The sequence below is a fragment of the Anolis carolinensis genome, chromosome 1 (assembly GCF_035594765.1).
Source record: "Anolis carolinensis isolate JA03-04 chromosome 1, rAnoCar3.1.pri, whole genome shotgun sequence".
Taxonomy (NCBI): Eukaryota; Metazoa; Chordata; class Lepidosauria; order Squamata; family Dactyloidae; genus Anolis; species Anolis carolinensis.
The window spans coordinates 330228459-330245726 of NC_085841.1; the positions used below are offsets into that span (position 1 = coordinate 330228459).

The window sequence follows — 17268 nt, forward strand, 5'->3', positions numbered from 1 at the left end:
ATAGACTTTCTAAGCATAGAGATCAGCTGGTTACATCTTCTCTATTATGATGACATGTATTCTTTCCCTATTTAAATTTGCATCTGTATAAAAATAACCACAATGTATAAAAAAAAACACTAGCCCCTTTTTTGGTGTTGTATAAATGGACATTTTATTATCTGCAGTAAAGAGCTGAATTGATTCTAATTTATCTTAACTATTGCATGACCTTTGTTTTAATTTTGCAAAATTTTGAGATGTAGACAAACTGTAAGAAAGAAACACATTAATTAAATTTAGCATAATTAAATATTGTTCCCTCCTTAAAATGCTTTGTTTCTACCTTTCCCTCCTAGAATGTTCTTTTCAAAATGAGTGTTTCTTCATGTACCATTTTTGCTTTGTTCTTCTGGACATTCAGTTCTTGAGTATTTTCGTACTTAATGTCTATTAGAATGTAAGCTCCTATCAGACAGTACATGCTTGGTAGTTCATCCTAGTGAACACAGTAGGCTATTTCCAATACAGTCATAGCCCTCCATATCTGTGAGCACCCCGTTTCCCACCCTGCTGGACACAGATGGCCTTGATAAGATGGAGGCTTTCCGGACCCTCCCCTGCCTATTTGCGTCATCACTCACCTTGCATGTGGTGGGTTGGGACGAAGGGTTCCTACTGATAAGAACTTGACAGAGTGAGTCTACAGAATGGGGACATGGACCTTGATGTGAAAGTGCCTGATTGAGTGGCACCCCAAAAGGGGATACAACTGTGAAACTATAAAAGCTAATGTACTGTCACTGCTTGGGGTTCCTCCATTTTGGTGGCACCTCTGGACCTCCAGTCCTATGTATTTTTTTCTACATCTTCTGAGTTTTTCAGAATAAAACTTTTTTTCTGAGAGCAAAAAATGGCTGGTTACTTTACTGGCCATGTCTCTAAAGCTGCACCTTTTAAGAAATTGGGGTGACATATCGATGGGTTCTTCATCTATAGGATACAACCAACCATGTCTTGGAAATATTTTTTAAAAAATTCCAAAATGCAAACTTTTAATTTTGTTAAAGTGTAGGCATATTCTGCTATAGCCTGCTGCTATTTCATATCTTCTCAGGCTCCCTGGGTTCCCCATCTATAGTGACCATTTAATGCAGTTTGAGGCTAACTTCAAATAGGTGATGCATGTCATGAAAATGCACTGGAAGATGCTTTAAACGAACACAAGCAAAGCCAGGGGGAAGTCTGAAAGAAGGCCTTTAATACACATTAGTGAACTCCAATGTAAACCACACTACAGAGCAAAACCAGCTTGGCAAAATATGAATTGCTTTGCAGACACCCAGAGCACTCATGCTTAAAGATGCATTCCTGCAGGGAAAATGTTTTAAACAAATATTCTCCATGACTGTTAAGCTGCAAATATTGCAGTTCCTGGAACCGGTTTGAGGGCAGTTTCTGAGTTTGTGTAATCACCATCCATCCCTCAAACTGGTTCCAGGATTTCCTATGTAATCATCCACATTGCAAAACAGAATTCTTCAATGGCCAGTTTGAAACTGACCTAAGTGGTCATTGTAGAAGCTCCCTGGCACTCATTTGAATTCTTTCTCTTTTTCCCATTGTATATAATGGGCCTTGAGCACTCATGGATTTTGGTCTCCATAGGGAGTTTTGGACACAGACCCCAGTAGATAGCAATGGCCCATTCTAAACATGGACTGAAGTTTTAAAACAGTAGTCAGGCATTGCAATTGTCTGTTTCCTGAGAAATCTGTATAAAGACCAAATAGCCACAGTAAGAACAGATCACGGAACAACAGACTGGTTCAAGATTGGGAAAGGAGTGAGGCAGGGCTGCATACTTTTACCCTCCCTATTCAACTTGTACACAGAACACATCATGCAACATGCGGGGCTTGAGGAATCCAAGGCTGGAGTTAAAATTGCTGGAAGAAGCATTAAAAACCTTAGGTATGCAGATGATACCACTCTGATGGCCGAAAGTGAGGAGGAGCTGAGGAGCCTTATCACCAAGGTGAAAGAAGAAAGAGCAAAAGCCGGGTTGCAGTTAAACATCAAGAAAACCAAGATCATGGCAACTACACCTATTGATAACTGGCAAATAGAGGGAGAAAACGTGGAGGCAGTGACAGTCTTTATATTTCTAGGTGCGAAGATCACTGCAGATGCAGACTGCAGCCAGGAAATCAGAAGACATTTACTTCTTGGGAGGAGAGCAATGCCCAACCTTGACAAAATAGTGAAGAGCAGAGACATCACACTGGCAACGAAGGTCCGCATAGTCAAAGCAATGGTATTCCCCATAGTAACCTATGGATGCGAGAGCTGGACCATAAGGAAGGCTGAGCGAAGGAAGATAGATGCTTTTGAACTCTGGTGCTGGAGAGTTCCTGAGAGTGCCTTGGATTGCAAGAAGATCCAACCAGTCCATCCTCCAGGAAATAATGCCCGGCTGCTCACTAGAGGGAAGGATACTAGAGGCAAAGCTGAAGTATTCTGGCCACATCATGAGGAGACAGGAAAGCTTGGAAAAGATCACGATGCTGGGGAAAATGGAAGGAAAAAGGAAGAGAGGCCGACCAAGGACAAGATGGATGGACAGTATCCTTGAAGTGACTGAGTTGACCTTGAAGGAACTGGGGGCAGTGACGGCTGACAGGGAACTCTGGCATGGACTGGTCCATGAGGTCACGAAGAGTCGAAAATGACTAAACGACTGAGCAGCAGCAGCAGCTTTAAAATTAATAGATTCATTATAGGACAAGCTTTCCTAATAAAGCAACACACTTCATTTAGTATTTGGAATGTAATTTTAGAGATTTTAGAGTAATTTTAGAGATTCAGATGTGTATGCATTTGATTGCATACACATCTGATGGAATGTGGACCATCAAGGGTGCATATGAACAGGATTTTTCCCTAAAGTTTTTTTTAAATTTTACTTGTTTTTTCTTGTTATCGGCATCTGCTGCTATCCTTCTTTGTTTGCATATGCTGTCGTTTGGGTATATGAGTAGCAGCACTTTCGCCTTAGCATGAGAAATATAGCAGATGGTGTAGATGACAATTTTTTCTCAGCAATTTGAGTTGTGATTTGGCATTAGGCCAGGTGCTGGTTTTGATAGCTCCTTTCTCGCAGTTGCTTGGCCCTGGAAATGTTCACATTCACAGAATAAATGTGTTTTCTTCTGTGTTGGTACAACACTGTTATGTCTGTATTTTTCATTGACTCCCACAACTCATTGCTGTGCTTTTTATGAAATATTACTTGCCTATGAATAGTTCATTGTTGGACCATTTCTGTGGAAGGCTATTTTAGATGCTCAAACCATAAAGGCTAAATACAGACTTTGTTTAAGCTGGCTATTTAGAACTGTTTAACCTACATTTCCAAATAAAGTGAGTCTCTTGTGCTGATTATGTCTGTGTGCGATGGGGTCATAAACCAATTTGTGTACCTTGGGAGGTCTTCCTGGAAAGCTAAGTGTGACGGAGGACTCGATTGATGGCTGCACACATATTTCATTACAGAAAATCATGTAAATATTAGTCAATACAGAGGAAGTTATCTGCCTGTTGTAAAACAATTTATGATGCCTGCATATGACCTTCAATGTAATAGGCATGATGCAAAGCAACTGGTAAGGACAGATTCAGCCAAGCCATTTCAGGTGTGTGATTTAACTTCCATTCTAGAATGACTGCCGAGGCAATTGCTCTGTGAGGAGATGAGGCAATTTTACAGTTGATCCCCACCAGCCATATAAAGTGGCCCTGGTGTTGGCTGTCCTTTAGACACACACAGGTAAAAATGCCGGTCTGACAACTATAAGGATAAGGATGTAGCAAATATGATTGTTATCAGAAGAGAGTATACATGGTGGTGAAAATAAAACAATGGAAGGTATGCATTCATTCATTTTACAGAGTGGAAACATTTTTGAAACAAATATTGCAAAGCGTGGGAAGAATTCAGGATATGTTCCTAGATGCTCTTATCATAGAATATCAGTACAGTAGAGTCTCACTTATCCAACATAAACGGGCCGGCAGAACGTTGGATAAGCGAATATGTTGGATAATAAGGAGAGATTAAGGAAAGGCCTATTAAACATCAAATTACATTATGATTTTACAAATTAAGTGCCAAAACATCATGCTATACAACAAATTTGACAAAAAAAGTAGTTCAATACCCAGTAATGCTATGTAACAATTACTGTATTTACAAATTTAGCACCAAAATATCATGAAGTATTGAAAACTTTGACTACAAAAATGCGTTGGATAATCCAGAACGTTGGATAAGTGAGTGTTGGATAAGTGAGACTCTACTGTAGTTATTTTTAATTTGTGTTAGGTCACATGTGTCAAAAACAAGGCTTGCGGGCCAAGTCTGGTTTGCCATGTAACTTATGTGGCCCTCGAGATGCTGTAAACAACTCCTGTATTCCTCATCATTACACATCATGACTAGAGCTGATGAGAGTTGTGATACAGCAACATCTGGAAGATTCCAGTTTTTTCTGTTCAGTCAGCAGAGTGGAGATTTAGATACAAGGCTTGTTGATATGATGTCTGACTTTAAAATGACCTTTAACTTTTCCCCAACATCAGAGCCACAAGTATTGTTGGGTTTCAGTTCCCATTATCCCCAGTCTGCATGATATATAACCAGAAGATATTGGAGTTGTCATTCAGTAACATCTGGGGACCTAAACTGGGTAAATACTAAAGAACACCAACCATTATCTAAAAATATTATAGTTGGCCTCCTGTATCCATGTATTTTCCATTCATGGCCCTTTGAAAGCAACCATACGGTTGATATGGCCCTTGATGAAAATGAGATTTATACCCTGTGTTAGATTAACATACACACAAAAATTAGAAAATGAATTCTTCCCACATCAGAAGACAGAAAACATAGACTCTCACAATGTTCTCCATGTGAAATAGTCTCATATAGTCTTTGTGATGTCTGTGTGTTTCCTTGACTGTTTGACTTGCTTGGGTGTGATGGATTGAATGACAAGCTCTAGGCAGACAAGATTTGACAACATCTTTTGGACTAAATGCCTGAATTGGCAGTCCATTCTCTTTGATGAAGATGAGACAAGAATAGCAAGGGAAGAATTTAGATAATATAGTCTCTAGGAACTTTCCTGCAGAATTCTGTCAATATAAGGCAATATTCTATAGATGTCAAATAAATCTTCTTTAATGGTCTCTTCTATCTGTATTTATTTCCTTCCCAAATTCCAAAGGGCAAATCTCATTAAGGCCTTTTCCTTTCATAGACATGTAATATTCATTTTACTTATGGGCAAAATGTTTCCAGGAAAAACGACATAGCCGTTTTTCTAGGAAGCCCAACTGAAAAGAACAGAACCTGCTGGATTTTAAATCAAAGCTTACCATGCCCTGAAGTTTGGAAGGCCATATTCTGCCCTTTTGGCCTTTGATGGAGTTTGGAAGGCTGCCTCATCCTGCTGAAACGGTTTTGAGTGCTCAGAAGTGACGTTACATCACACCTCGTTGTATATTGGGGAATAGACTTCAGGTTGAGATCTCCTGAAACAATTTTAGTAACAGTGCCATTATATCAGCTTTTTTGGCTATTGGGGATGCTGGGGGATTTGGGGAGTTGGTGGGGGTCCCACCAAGGGCCACGTGTAGTTGATAAGCTTAGCCTTGTTTTGAAGTCTTGGGTGATGTTTAAAATTTAAGCTAAAACTTTAGGATGCCCTCTGCTTTTTAGCATTCTTCATTTTATGGAACACAAAGAACTTATTATAAAGTAAACGCTGCTCTTTGAGCCACTTGTGAAAAGGCCCTTTGTCTTGAAGCATGAAGTGGTTTGCTCTTCTGCCAACAGAAGGAACCAAATGTGAGTTTGTCTTTGAATTAGGTACAAGTTCAGGATTGCTCATCATGATAGTGACGAATTTTGACTGAATTCTCAACAATGTCTGCACCAACTGAATGCTAATGCCTAGAGGTCAAGAGCTTGTAAACAGAAGAGATAGCAATGGGGAAGTTTAAACTTCAGATTTCCACTGACCTACTGCTACTGTTATGCAGAAGCAAGGGAACTGGCAGGCATTTGGTTTAGGATTTGTTGTAGAAGATCATTAGCTATATGACCTAAATTGCAGTCTGAATTCTCAAGTTTTTCCTCCAGCATCTATTGGAGTAGAGACCATAGATTGCCATTTGTGTTGCAAAAAGCAAAAATGATTGAAGCATACTGCAACGGTAATGTGCACCTTTTTGGGGGGCAAAGTACAAAGAGTGAACTTTTTGCTGTACATTAAATTTGCCAGCAAATCTTTTTTGGATTCAAGGTTTTGAAACTTGAGATGTGCATTAGATTTGAGTAAACATTGTAATAAGTAGTTTGTCATGCTTTCCACACTGGAAACAATGTTAGCAAATTCTTGGAAGCTTCCCTTAATTACTCTGTGTACCGAAATGGGATATGTGCTTTAATGGATTATGCTTTGTAATTGTGAGTTTTCTATCTATATATACAAATCAAATGGAATGTATTCTTTTCAGATACCATAACATTTGTACCACTGTGATAATAGGGAACACCCAGGAACACAAGGTGTGAATTACAAATGAAGGAAGATCTCTAGTAAACATTATATGAGTTAATGATTTGTAGCTGGATATATTTTGCATCCTAAAATTTGAATGTTTCTACCAAAGTCCAAGAGAGAGAACTAGCCATTACTGACAAATTCTTTTATTACGTTTTAATGGCTACTCTGTATTGTGTATGTGTGTGTTTGTAGTGGTTAACTGGGACTGCAGATAAGAGGATCCATGCCTGGCAAGCATATGTTAAACCAGATAGGCCAGGACAGAGAAACCAACTCACCAGGTTGAAGACAACCACAGACGTTTATTAATGATTTGGCCAAAAAGGATGCAAGTACAGCAATTTGCTTCAAAATGTACAAGCATAAACATACAGATAAATACAAAACACCTTATACAGTTCTGACAGCTATTCAGACTTCTCATTCCCTCCCCTAATTGGCCAGAAAATAGGCTGGCTAGAATCTGTGCTGGGATTGACTGGGAGGGAGAATGGCAGCTAGGGATTGGACAGAGTGGTCCAATCAGCTGTAGAAATGTCCCCAGGAGGACACAGTCCAGGGAAATCAAATTGTAAAGGCATGTTGATACTTCTGATGAGCCCAAATGTTCAGTTGCATGCCAAACAACAGCAATCTCTCAGCCTCTAGTGAACAATATAACAGTTTGGGGTTTATTTGGGCTGACATGAGAAGTCACCTAACCAGATAATTCCCAGACCCATTGTTTATGTGTATAAACAATGGGTCTGGGGATTATCTGATTTGAGAAACAGCCAAAGGGGTTTGCCCAGCCTTCCTGTTCTTGGGATTATCTTCAACAGGTCATGGAGAGTTTATTGTCTCTGGGCTATGTCTTGATACCTTTTATAAAGCATTTTATACATTTTATATACAGTATACAGAAAGATACAAATTACCCAGAAAGTCAAGAAAAATAGATACAATTTTTAAAGGGTTAGAAACATGGAGTTTAGGAGTCGACAGCTGCTACTTTTTGGTCACGATCTTCTAATGGTTTGAATTTGCACAAGTCCAGAAAGTGTATTTTTTTAAGGAAAAATCATATATTTATTTCTGAGCCTTTCCCGGGGAGGGGCGGGGAATTATAGTGGCTCGACAACATTATCTTATAGGAATACTTTGAATTACATAGGGTTTTGTTAGTCATGTAATAGTCAGAAGTGGTTTTGCCAATTCCTTTCTTTGAAATGTAGCTGACAGTACCTGGCTTTTGTTGGCAGTCAATGATCAGGTTTGTTGAAGTTGTGTGCTCTGATATAATTTCTGATTTAAAGTGACCCTACAATACCCTATCACAGGTTTTTGTGGGCTGAGAATCTGTGGCTCACCTAAGATTCCCAACTGGGCTTCATGGCCAAAGGGAGAATTGAACCCTGCTCTTCAGAGTAATAGTCCAATGCAGAAATCATTACACCATGTGAGTTCTCCCTATTAGAGTAGCAGTGTCTTAATTCTTTGCTGTGCTTCTGATCAGTATGGTGAAGTGATTTTTAATAATAACTAAAAGCAGTGTTGTCGTAGCACAGAACCATAGCAACAACATGAAATCACAAAAAAATTCAGTTCCATATTGACAATATAATCTATTGAACTCATATGGTGAGAGAATTACAGAATCACATAGTTAAGAAGGGACTGCATGAACCATTTAATTTTACCCCCTTCCCCTCATCACATGCATGAACACACACATAATTAAAGCCGTCCAGTGAGATGACCAAGGAGATGACCTCAGTTTAACGATTCCCTTAGAGACCAAAACACATTTACCTGAATGTAAATAATACTATGTAACAACATTCGAAAAATATTATATTCCTGGGTTGAAAGCATTATTTCCTGTTTAATTGTGTGCTGCAGGATGTCTCACAAAACAAAGTTTTTGGAGTATAATCAACTTTTTCCATGTTTTTATGATAGAACCAATTAGGAAATGACATTTATAACCCAGGAACAAAAATCGTGTTGCATAGTGTAATAGGAATATGTCTAATATAGAGAGACGCCAAATTTTGGTTCTCAGTTGCAAAGTGAGCAATAATGCCAACCATCCTCCATAAATAGCAGGATGTCCTGGGAACCCATATACTAAAAAAATCCATTTTACTGTACTTTCTTTCATAAGTCGAGTCAGACAAAGCATTTTGACCTTTTAGTCGGGAGTGTCCTTGATAATATATCCCCCAACAGACCATTGTTCTCCTCATGACATGTTATGTTCTCAGTTTTCACTTTTTCTTTTAAAACTGATAATCTGCATTCTGTGCTACTGAACATAATCAGTCATTGTAAGAGAACTGCAGTCTTTGTTTTTAAAAAACATCTTAAATGACTGTTTCCTCCATATTGCTTTACTATGTTTCAGTTCATTTCTGTTATTCCTCTTCACTTAAATATGCTGTTACCAGGAGTGATGTGTTAACAAAAGTCATTCTTTCTGTTTCCTGGCCAGGAAAGTTTCAATTCTGAGATGCTGGGTTTGCTGGTCTACAATTACATTGATTAATATAAATTAACTTGATAATATTGACAAGAAGTATTCATGCAAATTGCATGAAATATCTGAAAAACATAATATCTAGTCTTTTTTTCTTTTTCTTTTTTAACTTCTTGGAATCGAAGAAAACATGGTTCTGAGAAAATCCACTAGGATCTTAGGGTAAACAGGATGCTGAATTTAAAATCAAGATACAATCTACAGTAGAGTCTCACTTATCCAACATTCGCTTAGCCAACATTCAGGATTATCCAACACAGTCTTCTTCCTGCTCAGATCCACAGCTATTTCTCTAGGCAGCAAAGACTAAACTTTTAATGGATTTAATGTCTGACAGTGTTGTTACTGCAAGTTCATTTTATGCAATTCTATCATTATTTGTAGTCAATTTGTTAGTAGTCAATGTTTTTGTAGTCAATGTTTTCAATACATTGCGATGTTTTGGTGCTAAATTCGTAAATACAGTAAATTACTACATAACATTACCGTATATTGAACTGCTTTTTCTGTCAATTTGTTCTAAACATGATAACGTGATTTGACGTTTAATAAGCTTTTTCTTAATCCCTCCTGATTACCCAACATTTTCACTTATCCAATGTTTTGCCGGCCCGTTTACGTTGGATAAGTGAGACTCTACTGTATTTCTAAATGAACACATGGGTCCAAGATCATAAGATTCAACATATGAATGTTGGCATCAGAATGTTTATTTTGGAAAAGCATTTGAGCCTAGGTTCCATGCCTTGCTGTTTCTTCTCTAGATTTTTCATGAATATGGATTAGCCCAAGCATGGGAAAAGTTTGACTTTCCAGGTGTTTTGGACTTCACCTCCCACAATTCCTAACAGCCGATAGGCTGTTAGGAATTGTGGGAATTGAAGTCCAAAACACTTGGAAAGCCAAACTTCGCCCATGCCTAGATTAGCCTCTTCACAATGAAAGGTATTCACCATAATAGCATATGTCTTTTCCCAGTTTCATATAAAGTAAGTGTGGTACTGTAAATGTGGGCACTGTAATTTTATCTTGTTTATTTGAAATTGTTCAGATGAGAAAACCAAGTTACAGTATAAAGTTAGTAGAAAAGTATAAGAGATGTTGTGCATCCTTTTTATACTGCTTTCTCCAAGTTGTGTGTTAGAAATCAAGTGTTCACTGGGAGTATATACAGCATACCTTTGGTGTTTAGTTGAATACAGGTACAGCACATACAGGCACACACCCTGGTGGACACCAAAAATCTGTGGATGCTCATCCCATTATATACAATGGCGAACATTTAAACCAAGGGCTGGAGAGAGCCTAGGGATCTGTGAAATGGCAGGAGGTCACAGCAGAATATGCTTACACATCAATGCAGTGCTTGGTATGTGGCAAAATCAAGTGTGGCCTTTCCACTTGCAACATTTTTCTTTAAAAAAGTAATAAAAATGTAATATTTCAGAAAGATATGCAGAAGTTTATATGGAGGGTAGAGGGATTCACCTCACCTTCCCCCTTCTTAACTTTTGGAAGGCATTTCAGGTGGGTATGTGCAAAGGCCACGGCATTAGGATGCTTGAAAACCAGTTTAAGACTTAAGGTAATGAAGGCTTGTGACACTGAGATAAATGGTCACCTGATGTTCCTATCTTTCCTATATCCCATTTTATCCGTATTCACCATCTTGTCCAATTGCCATGTTTAAAACTACAAGTTCCAGAGATCTAATCCAATTGCTGATCCTAATTTAATAATTAGTTAAATGGGTTTACTCGAGCTCAATGTATCAATTGGGTATAGAGCAAATTCCCTTGTGCAGAAGAGCAAAACATGGTGTATCAGATAGTGCAAGCATGTGCTGCACTGTTTCTGGTAAGATTTGTGGTTCTACCAATCACTGTGAAATTCACTCACAGTCACTGTTTTGATAGAGTTTTAAACCGTGTTGTCTTCTGTGCATTCAGTAAGAATAATAACAACAAAAAACCTTCAAGTTTACTTTTGGGAAGGAATATTAACTGCCCTTGCTTACATTACTAAATGAAAGTTACCTAACATAACTGCAGTAACTAATTTTCAGTGGAGTGTGCATAAACATATGGATTTTTTCCATGCTGTCAGTGTCTGTGACAGAAGCTAAAATCAATGATAAATTACAGCCAGGGAGTGAAAAATCATCTTGTGATGATAACTAGCCCTGTGTCAAATTCTAGTACAGTGGGCCTGATGTATCCATAGGGGTTCGGTTCTGGGACCTGCCACAGATATGAAAACATGTGGGTAATCACACTCCATATTATTAAATGGCAGCAATGTAAACATGCATGTTTCAGTATGTCAGTGTTCTCATTGCCACCATTTACTAATCCAAGATGTGATGATCCACAGACTCTGAAAATCTGTCGTCTAGGTCTTGAAGCTCCAAAGGTCTCACTGTGTTAACAGTAAGTATGAGAGCAAAACTTTAAGCAGAACTTCACAAACTGTGTTACGACATGTTGCGTAAATGTAATGAGAAATTCAAAAATCTCAGAAATGTATGTTATCATTTCACAAATCATATATTTTAAAAAATATAAATGACTTCCAATGGGCAGTCAATGGCGACGACATGGTTTGCCAAGGCTCTTGGTAAGCCACCCGATGCCTTGCCTGGTTGAGCATAGGCTGGGGACATGAGAGAAGCCTCCCACAAGAATGGTAAAAACATTTAAAAAAAACATTTGGGCATCCCCTGGGCAACGTCCTTGCAGACGGCCAGTTCTCTCACTCCAGAAGCGACTCAAGTTGCTCCTGACACGAAAAAAAAAGCATAGGCTCCCCTTCTCACTGCAGATTGAAGCAGGAGGAGCGGCAGAGTCAGTTGAGGACCCCCGATGACCCCAGTAGTCACGCACTCCTCAAGGGTGGATGACTGAGAGGGCCCGGGGAGACCTGGACAGGCAAGGCGCAGCGCGGGAAGTGGGGGGAAACCCCTGCACAAGCTGTTCATTCCACTCATCAAAAAACAAAGAAGGAAAGACCAAGAAGAAAGCAGAATAAGAAAGAAGACACCCAGCGGGGAAACGTACGTTTCTAAGAGATGTTCTTAATCTTCCAGAGAAGGGATGATGAGAAAGGAATAATGAGAGCCTGAAACCAGGAACTATCAAAGGAAAGAAGTGCCGGGACTTATGAATCAATGATCTAAGATTTGATCCAAAACTACAATAAAACCATAATAATTTGATTTCAAACTATACAAATTTGTTTGGTCTGAGACTGGGGGTTGGATTGAAGTGTACTCTCCCTCGCCCACCCTTCGAGGAAAATTCTATGGACTTTGTGCTTTCTAACCGGGCACCAAGGGCCTGTGAGAGCAGGGAGAGCTCGTTGAGGAACCCCCAAAACTCTTTGGAAAATAGGAAAAAATAGAATTGAATAAGGGTGCCACAAAGGGAAGGAGACAACCGTCCCCTGAAATTAAATAAAGAAGATGCTGACCTTGAAGCCACTGGCATTTTGTCTACGCCACTGCCTTGGAGGCTGGGAAAGCAGGACGAGACCGGTAGATCTGGAGGAATGGGAACTAATTTGGACAAAGAAAATCAAATATACATATGCTTCGGACTGCAAAGAAAATTGTCTAAAATTAATACATAGATGGTATTTAACCCCCCAAAACCTAGATTTGATAGTAGTGTATTAGAAAAGCATTAATAAAAATTATTTGAAAAAATATATATAAATGAAAAGTTTTCATAAGATATGTTGTGTTCTCATACTTTTTATTACAAGGTATGTCAAAGGTGTAACTGGTTGGTTTAACCTCAGGTTCAGTAGTAAAAAGTGTGTCACCAACATGAAATGTTTGGAAAGCTATACTTCAAGCAAACAGTCAAGACAGTCAAGGTATTTGAGAAATAGATAATAGTGGGTAAATATATGTGTTTGTAAAATAAAAGCTGGAAATGGAAAAGGAAGAGTTCTAAAGTGTAGTATCATACAGGCAACTCACAATTTGCAAACATCTGACTTACATACAGCTCATAGTTAAGAGCGGGGGGTGAGACAACAGGCAGTGAAAGAAATCTACTCCTTGGAAGGGAAATTTACTCCTGGAGGAGTTATCATGCAGAAAAGGGGTCTTCACTGAAGCTTTATCTCCAATCCTTGTTTCCACAACAAGCCAGATTTTTCAAAATCCCATTATCACAGGGACAGAAAGTGAGGTGAAATCTTCTGAACAGGGGCACAGACAGCAAAACAAACACCACAGATTAACCCTTCCGTATGCTATCAAAAGATAGATTTGAATTAAAAATGTACCTCTTCTGACTTGCAAACAAATTGAATTTATGGACAAACCTACAAAACCTATCTTCGTAACTTGAAGATTGTCTTTATATACTCATAAAGATCTTGATGGCTCTTTCAATTTAGTAAAAAAAAGGGCTACAGCTTGCAGTCAAAGATTCCTTTGTCCTTTTTTGTCTTTTGAAGAAATTCCCTAAGAAAATGGATTTTTTAAAATGGTCTCTTAGTTTTGTGTATTGAGGAGTTCATAGTACTGTATTTTTAATCTTTATTATCAGAAAGATTAAAGAAAACAGTAATTTCTGCTGCTTTTTTCCATCAATTCATTGATGTCTGTCCTGATGACTGATGCAGTGAACAGTCCCTGAAGACATATTGCTACCTAGGCTGGGTGATATTCACAGACAGAATACTTTCATTTATACAGTTGTGTTTCCAAGTGATCCTATTTCACATCAGACCAGTGGAAGTTCCACCACCTTTGTGTTCTCTAACTCTTTGAGCTCTCCCGAATAAGTTCTCTTTGAAGTTCTTTCTCTATGCAGAATTTGAGACCTTACCCTGGAAGGGAGGGCCATTGCCAACCTAATACACTTCAAACAAAACTCAACAAGGTCTAATTCCCACAACATTCAGAAAATGTTACAAAAGATTTTATTTATTCAGACCATCATTACATATATGTAGATTTTGTTTCAGTTGTTGAAAGGATTTTGCACCCGAATCATTATTGTTGCTGATGGCTTATAATTTTGTCATTTCATTTTCTTGCTGAATTGAGCATTCATTTCAATTGAGCATTCTTCATTCATTTCAAGCAATAATGTGTAGATACTGTACTGAGTATTGTGAACTTGAAGTACAGTCTGGGTTCTGATGGTTCAAGACTGTGCATAGCTTTCTCCAGCTTAAACCATGGATCATGGCTTCAGCTAGAAAAACATTGAATGAATGTGATGATTAGTTTAAAGTACAAAGATCCTATACAATTGATTAATTCTGATACGATGAGAAGAGGCCGTCATAATGTCTTACAGAAAAAATATGAAATGTAATTTAAAAAATCTTCATAAAAACAAGTTTGCATGTTTTGGAAGTGATGAACTACTTCTGATGTAGTATTTTCTCTCACTTTTTCAATTCAGCTTGGTATTGCAGTGGGTTTCCTTCTCCCTCCAGTTCTGGTTCCCAATTCGGACGAGAGGGAAGAGCTGGGCTATCACATTCGCATCATGTTTTTTATGACTGCAGGTGTAGCAACGTTACTCTTCATCTTGGTTGTCTTTGGTAAGTTGAAAAATCCAAAATAAATGGGATGGTATTGAATGCTGAGCACACAAATCTAATCAGGTTGTTGTTTGAGTATGCATTTTTTCCTTTGGCTTTTATTTCCTATAAACCTGTAGTGTCTGGAATTAGTGCTCAGGGATTCAAATCCAGGCTTTAAAGAGTTAATCTTTCCAAACCCTGAGCCTGGATGCATGGATGAATCTGTCAGTTTTGGCTACTCCTACATTCAAATTTTTTAATCTCAAATTCTTTTTACCCTGAAGGTATATTCTTATTAAAATGAATTTAAACAAAATCCCTGATTGCATCATCAGTTGAGTTTTTCTGTGAGCCTAAAAAAAAAAGTTCCCTTCCTAAATGTAGTCCTTTTAAGTATCTAAATCCCTTCAAATATATTATCTAGTTATAATTTTTAGAACAATCCTGACATTGAATTCAACTCTCTGCCTTCTTGTAATGCTATCAGAGCTACCTCCCAAACAGAATTTTCTGTTGGGAGGTAATTTCGCCATGTAGGCGAGCCTAGTGGCTGTGCCCTCCCCGAAGGCTCCCATCGGCTCCCGCCCTGCCGAACACAGGCCTCAACTGAGGCAAGCAAAGCTCTGCGCATGCACACGAGTCCCATCGGCAGCGTGCATTATGTCACTGCGCGAGCGAACTGCTGCACATGCGCAGAAGAGTCCCATTGGCCATTTTGGCTGATGGGACTTGTGCCCTTTCTAAATGGTCTTGCTCTTTAATATTCACCTTTTGCAAAACCCATGAAAAAGTAAGTATTTTATCTTTTTTAAATGTCAAGAGTTAGTGAATCAATGCACTTTTATTTCACCAGCTTCTCTTAGTGATAGAACTAATAGAACTGAAAGATGGAGACATGTTAGTCTGCAAAGAGATCTTGTTAGTCTTGAGACTAACTGAAAGAAATTTGATAACATAACTTTGTGAAGAATTCTTTGAATGTTTATGCTATCTACTTCTTTCTCTATATCTCAGGATTCTTGTATACCTGCCTTAATTTTAATTAATTAATTAATTAATTTTAATTACCTTCCCCAAGAGTCATATAGAGCATCCATTCCCAGTTGCTGATTTCTAGTTTTGTGCTTCTTTCCCATCTCCCCTCCCCTTTGTCTCTCCCGCCCCAGTATTCCAGGAAAAACCTCCATATCCTCCAAGCCGGGCCCAGGCCATGATCCACTTGGCAGCACCTGAGGAGTATTCCTACCTGCAATCTATTGTGCGGCTGTTTCGCAATGTCAACTTTGTGCTGCTGATAGTCAGCTATGGTAAGGTGCTCTGCCCTACTTGGGAGGGGTTTCCGGTATTTTGCTTTCATTAGTTTTATTTTACAAAATTCCTGTGCCCTCTTTCTGCCATATACAACATTCATGGCATCTGGGTTAAATATAAAACAGTAATGTCTGTCATAATAAGACATTCCTTGTTTGTACGAGATGGTTAAACTGTCCTTTGTCTGTTAATAAATCCCTTCTGGTACATGCCTTGTCACTTTTTACCCCCTTTTCTCATTCTCGTTATATCCTTTTTACTCATGTCTCCCTTTCACTGAAAAAAAATTAGTTAACTGATTTTTCACTCTAATTGTTCTCCATTTCCATATCTTTTAAATATTTTCTCCAGGGATAAAAGAAAGGGTTTGGGGTGGGAATGGAGTCTCTCCCTACCTCTAGTCCTGGCTGGCATTAACTTTTTCTGGGTATATGAAATTTCACTCCCTCACAGCCCCCAACTACAACTCCTCTGTAAATTTGGTCACTTGAACCTTTACTTTACTATAATTCCCTCTGTCCTGTTATGTTGATGCGTTGATTTTTATTCCTTTAAACATGTTAAGCCTTGTATTCACCCATCATGTTATTCCATTCTTGTGTTTAATGTTTATATGGCAAATGAGATTTTCCAGACACTTTAGTTCTTATTGTAGGATTAGCTGTCTGCGCCAAAATGACTCCAGATTTTATTGCTGCTCCTCCCATTTTTGCTCTGAGCTGAATGGAAGCCCGGTCATGTCAACATCACTAGCAGGAATTACTCCTTCTTAATTGGCAGATAAACCAACGTCCCATTACTGATTTTAAAAGATTTTTTTTAGTATTGGCCCTTTGTATCCATGGGTTCTGCATCCATTTCAACTGACCATGGATCAAAAATATTAAGAGTAAACATCTAAAAAAATCCTTGATTAATGACTTGTTGAGCATACTCTACTGTAGTCTCCTGTATTTCATAGAGCTTTAGAGTCTTTCTGGCATTCGTTTGAGTTAGTTGCCATTTTATAAAGGGATGCTACTTTACTATGCCATTGTCTATAATGAGACAAACATCCATCGATTTTGGTCTCCAAAGTGAGTCCTGGAACCAAACTCCAGCTGACACCAAGAATTCGCTGTATAAATGCAAAAAATGAAAGAAAAGTAGAAAGACTAGGGATATAGCTAGATGACTAGATAGATAGATAGATAGATAGATAGATAGATAGATAGATAGATAGATAAGTTGATCATATTTTCAGGAACATACACTGGTATCCTGGCATTAAATATA

At 38.4% G+C, this 17268-nt stretch overlaps 1 protein-coding gene across 8 annotated transcripts in view; it reads left to right on the forward strand.

Annotated features, from left to right (window-relative positions):
• The window catches only part of flvcr2 (FLVCR choline and putative heme transporter 2), a 77000-nt gene that overhangs the window by 13671 nt on the left and 46061 nt on the right, over positions 1-17268 (forward strand). For all 8 annotated transcript variants that reach the window (XR_010002125.1, XR_010002124.1, XR_010002122.1 and 5 more), the window contains exons 2-3: positions 14559-14700; positions 15849-15989. Coding sequence is in view for 4 of the 8 variants with exons in the window: in XM_062968323.1 (XP_062824393.1) it covers positions 14559-14700; positions 15849-15989 (283 nt within the window). In the remaining 4 variants the exon portion in view is untranslated. The remainder of the gene's footprint in view (positions 1-14558; positions 14701-15848; positions 15990-17268) is intronic.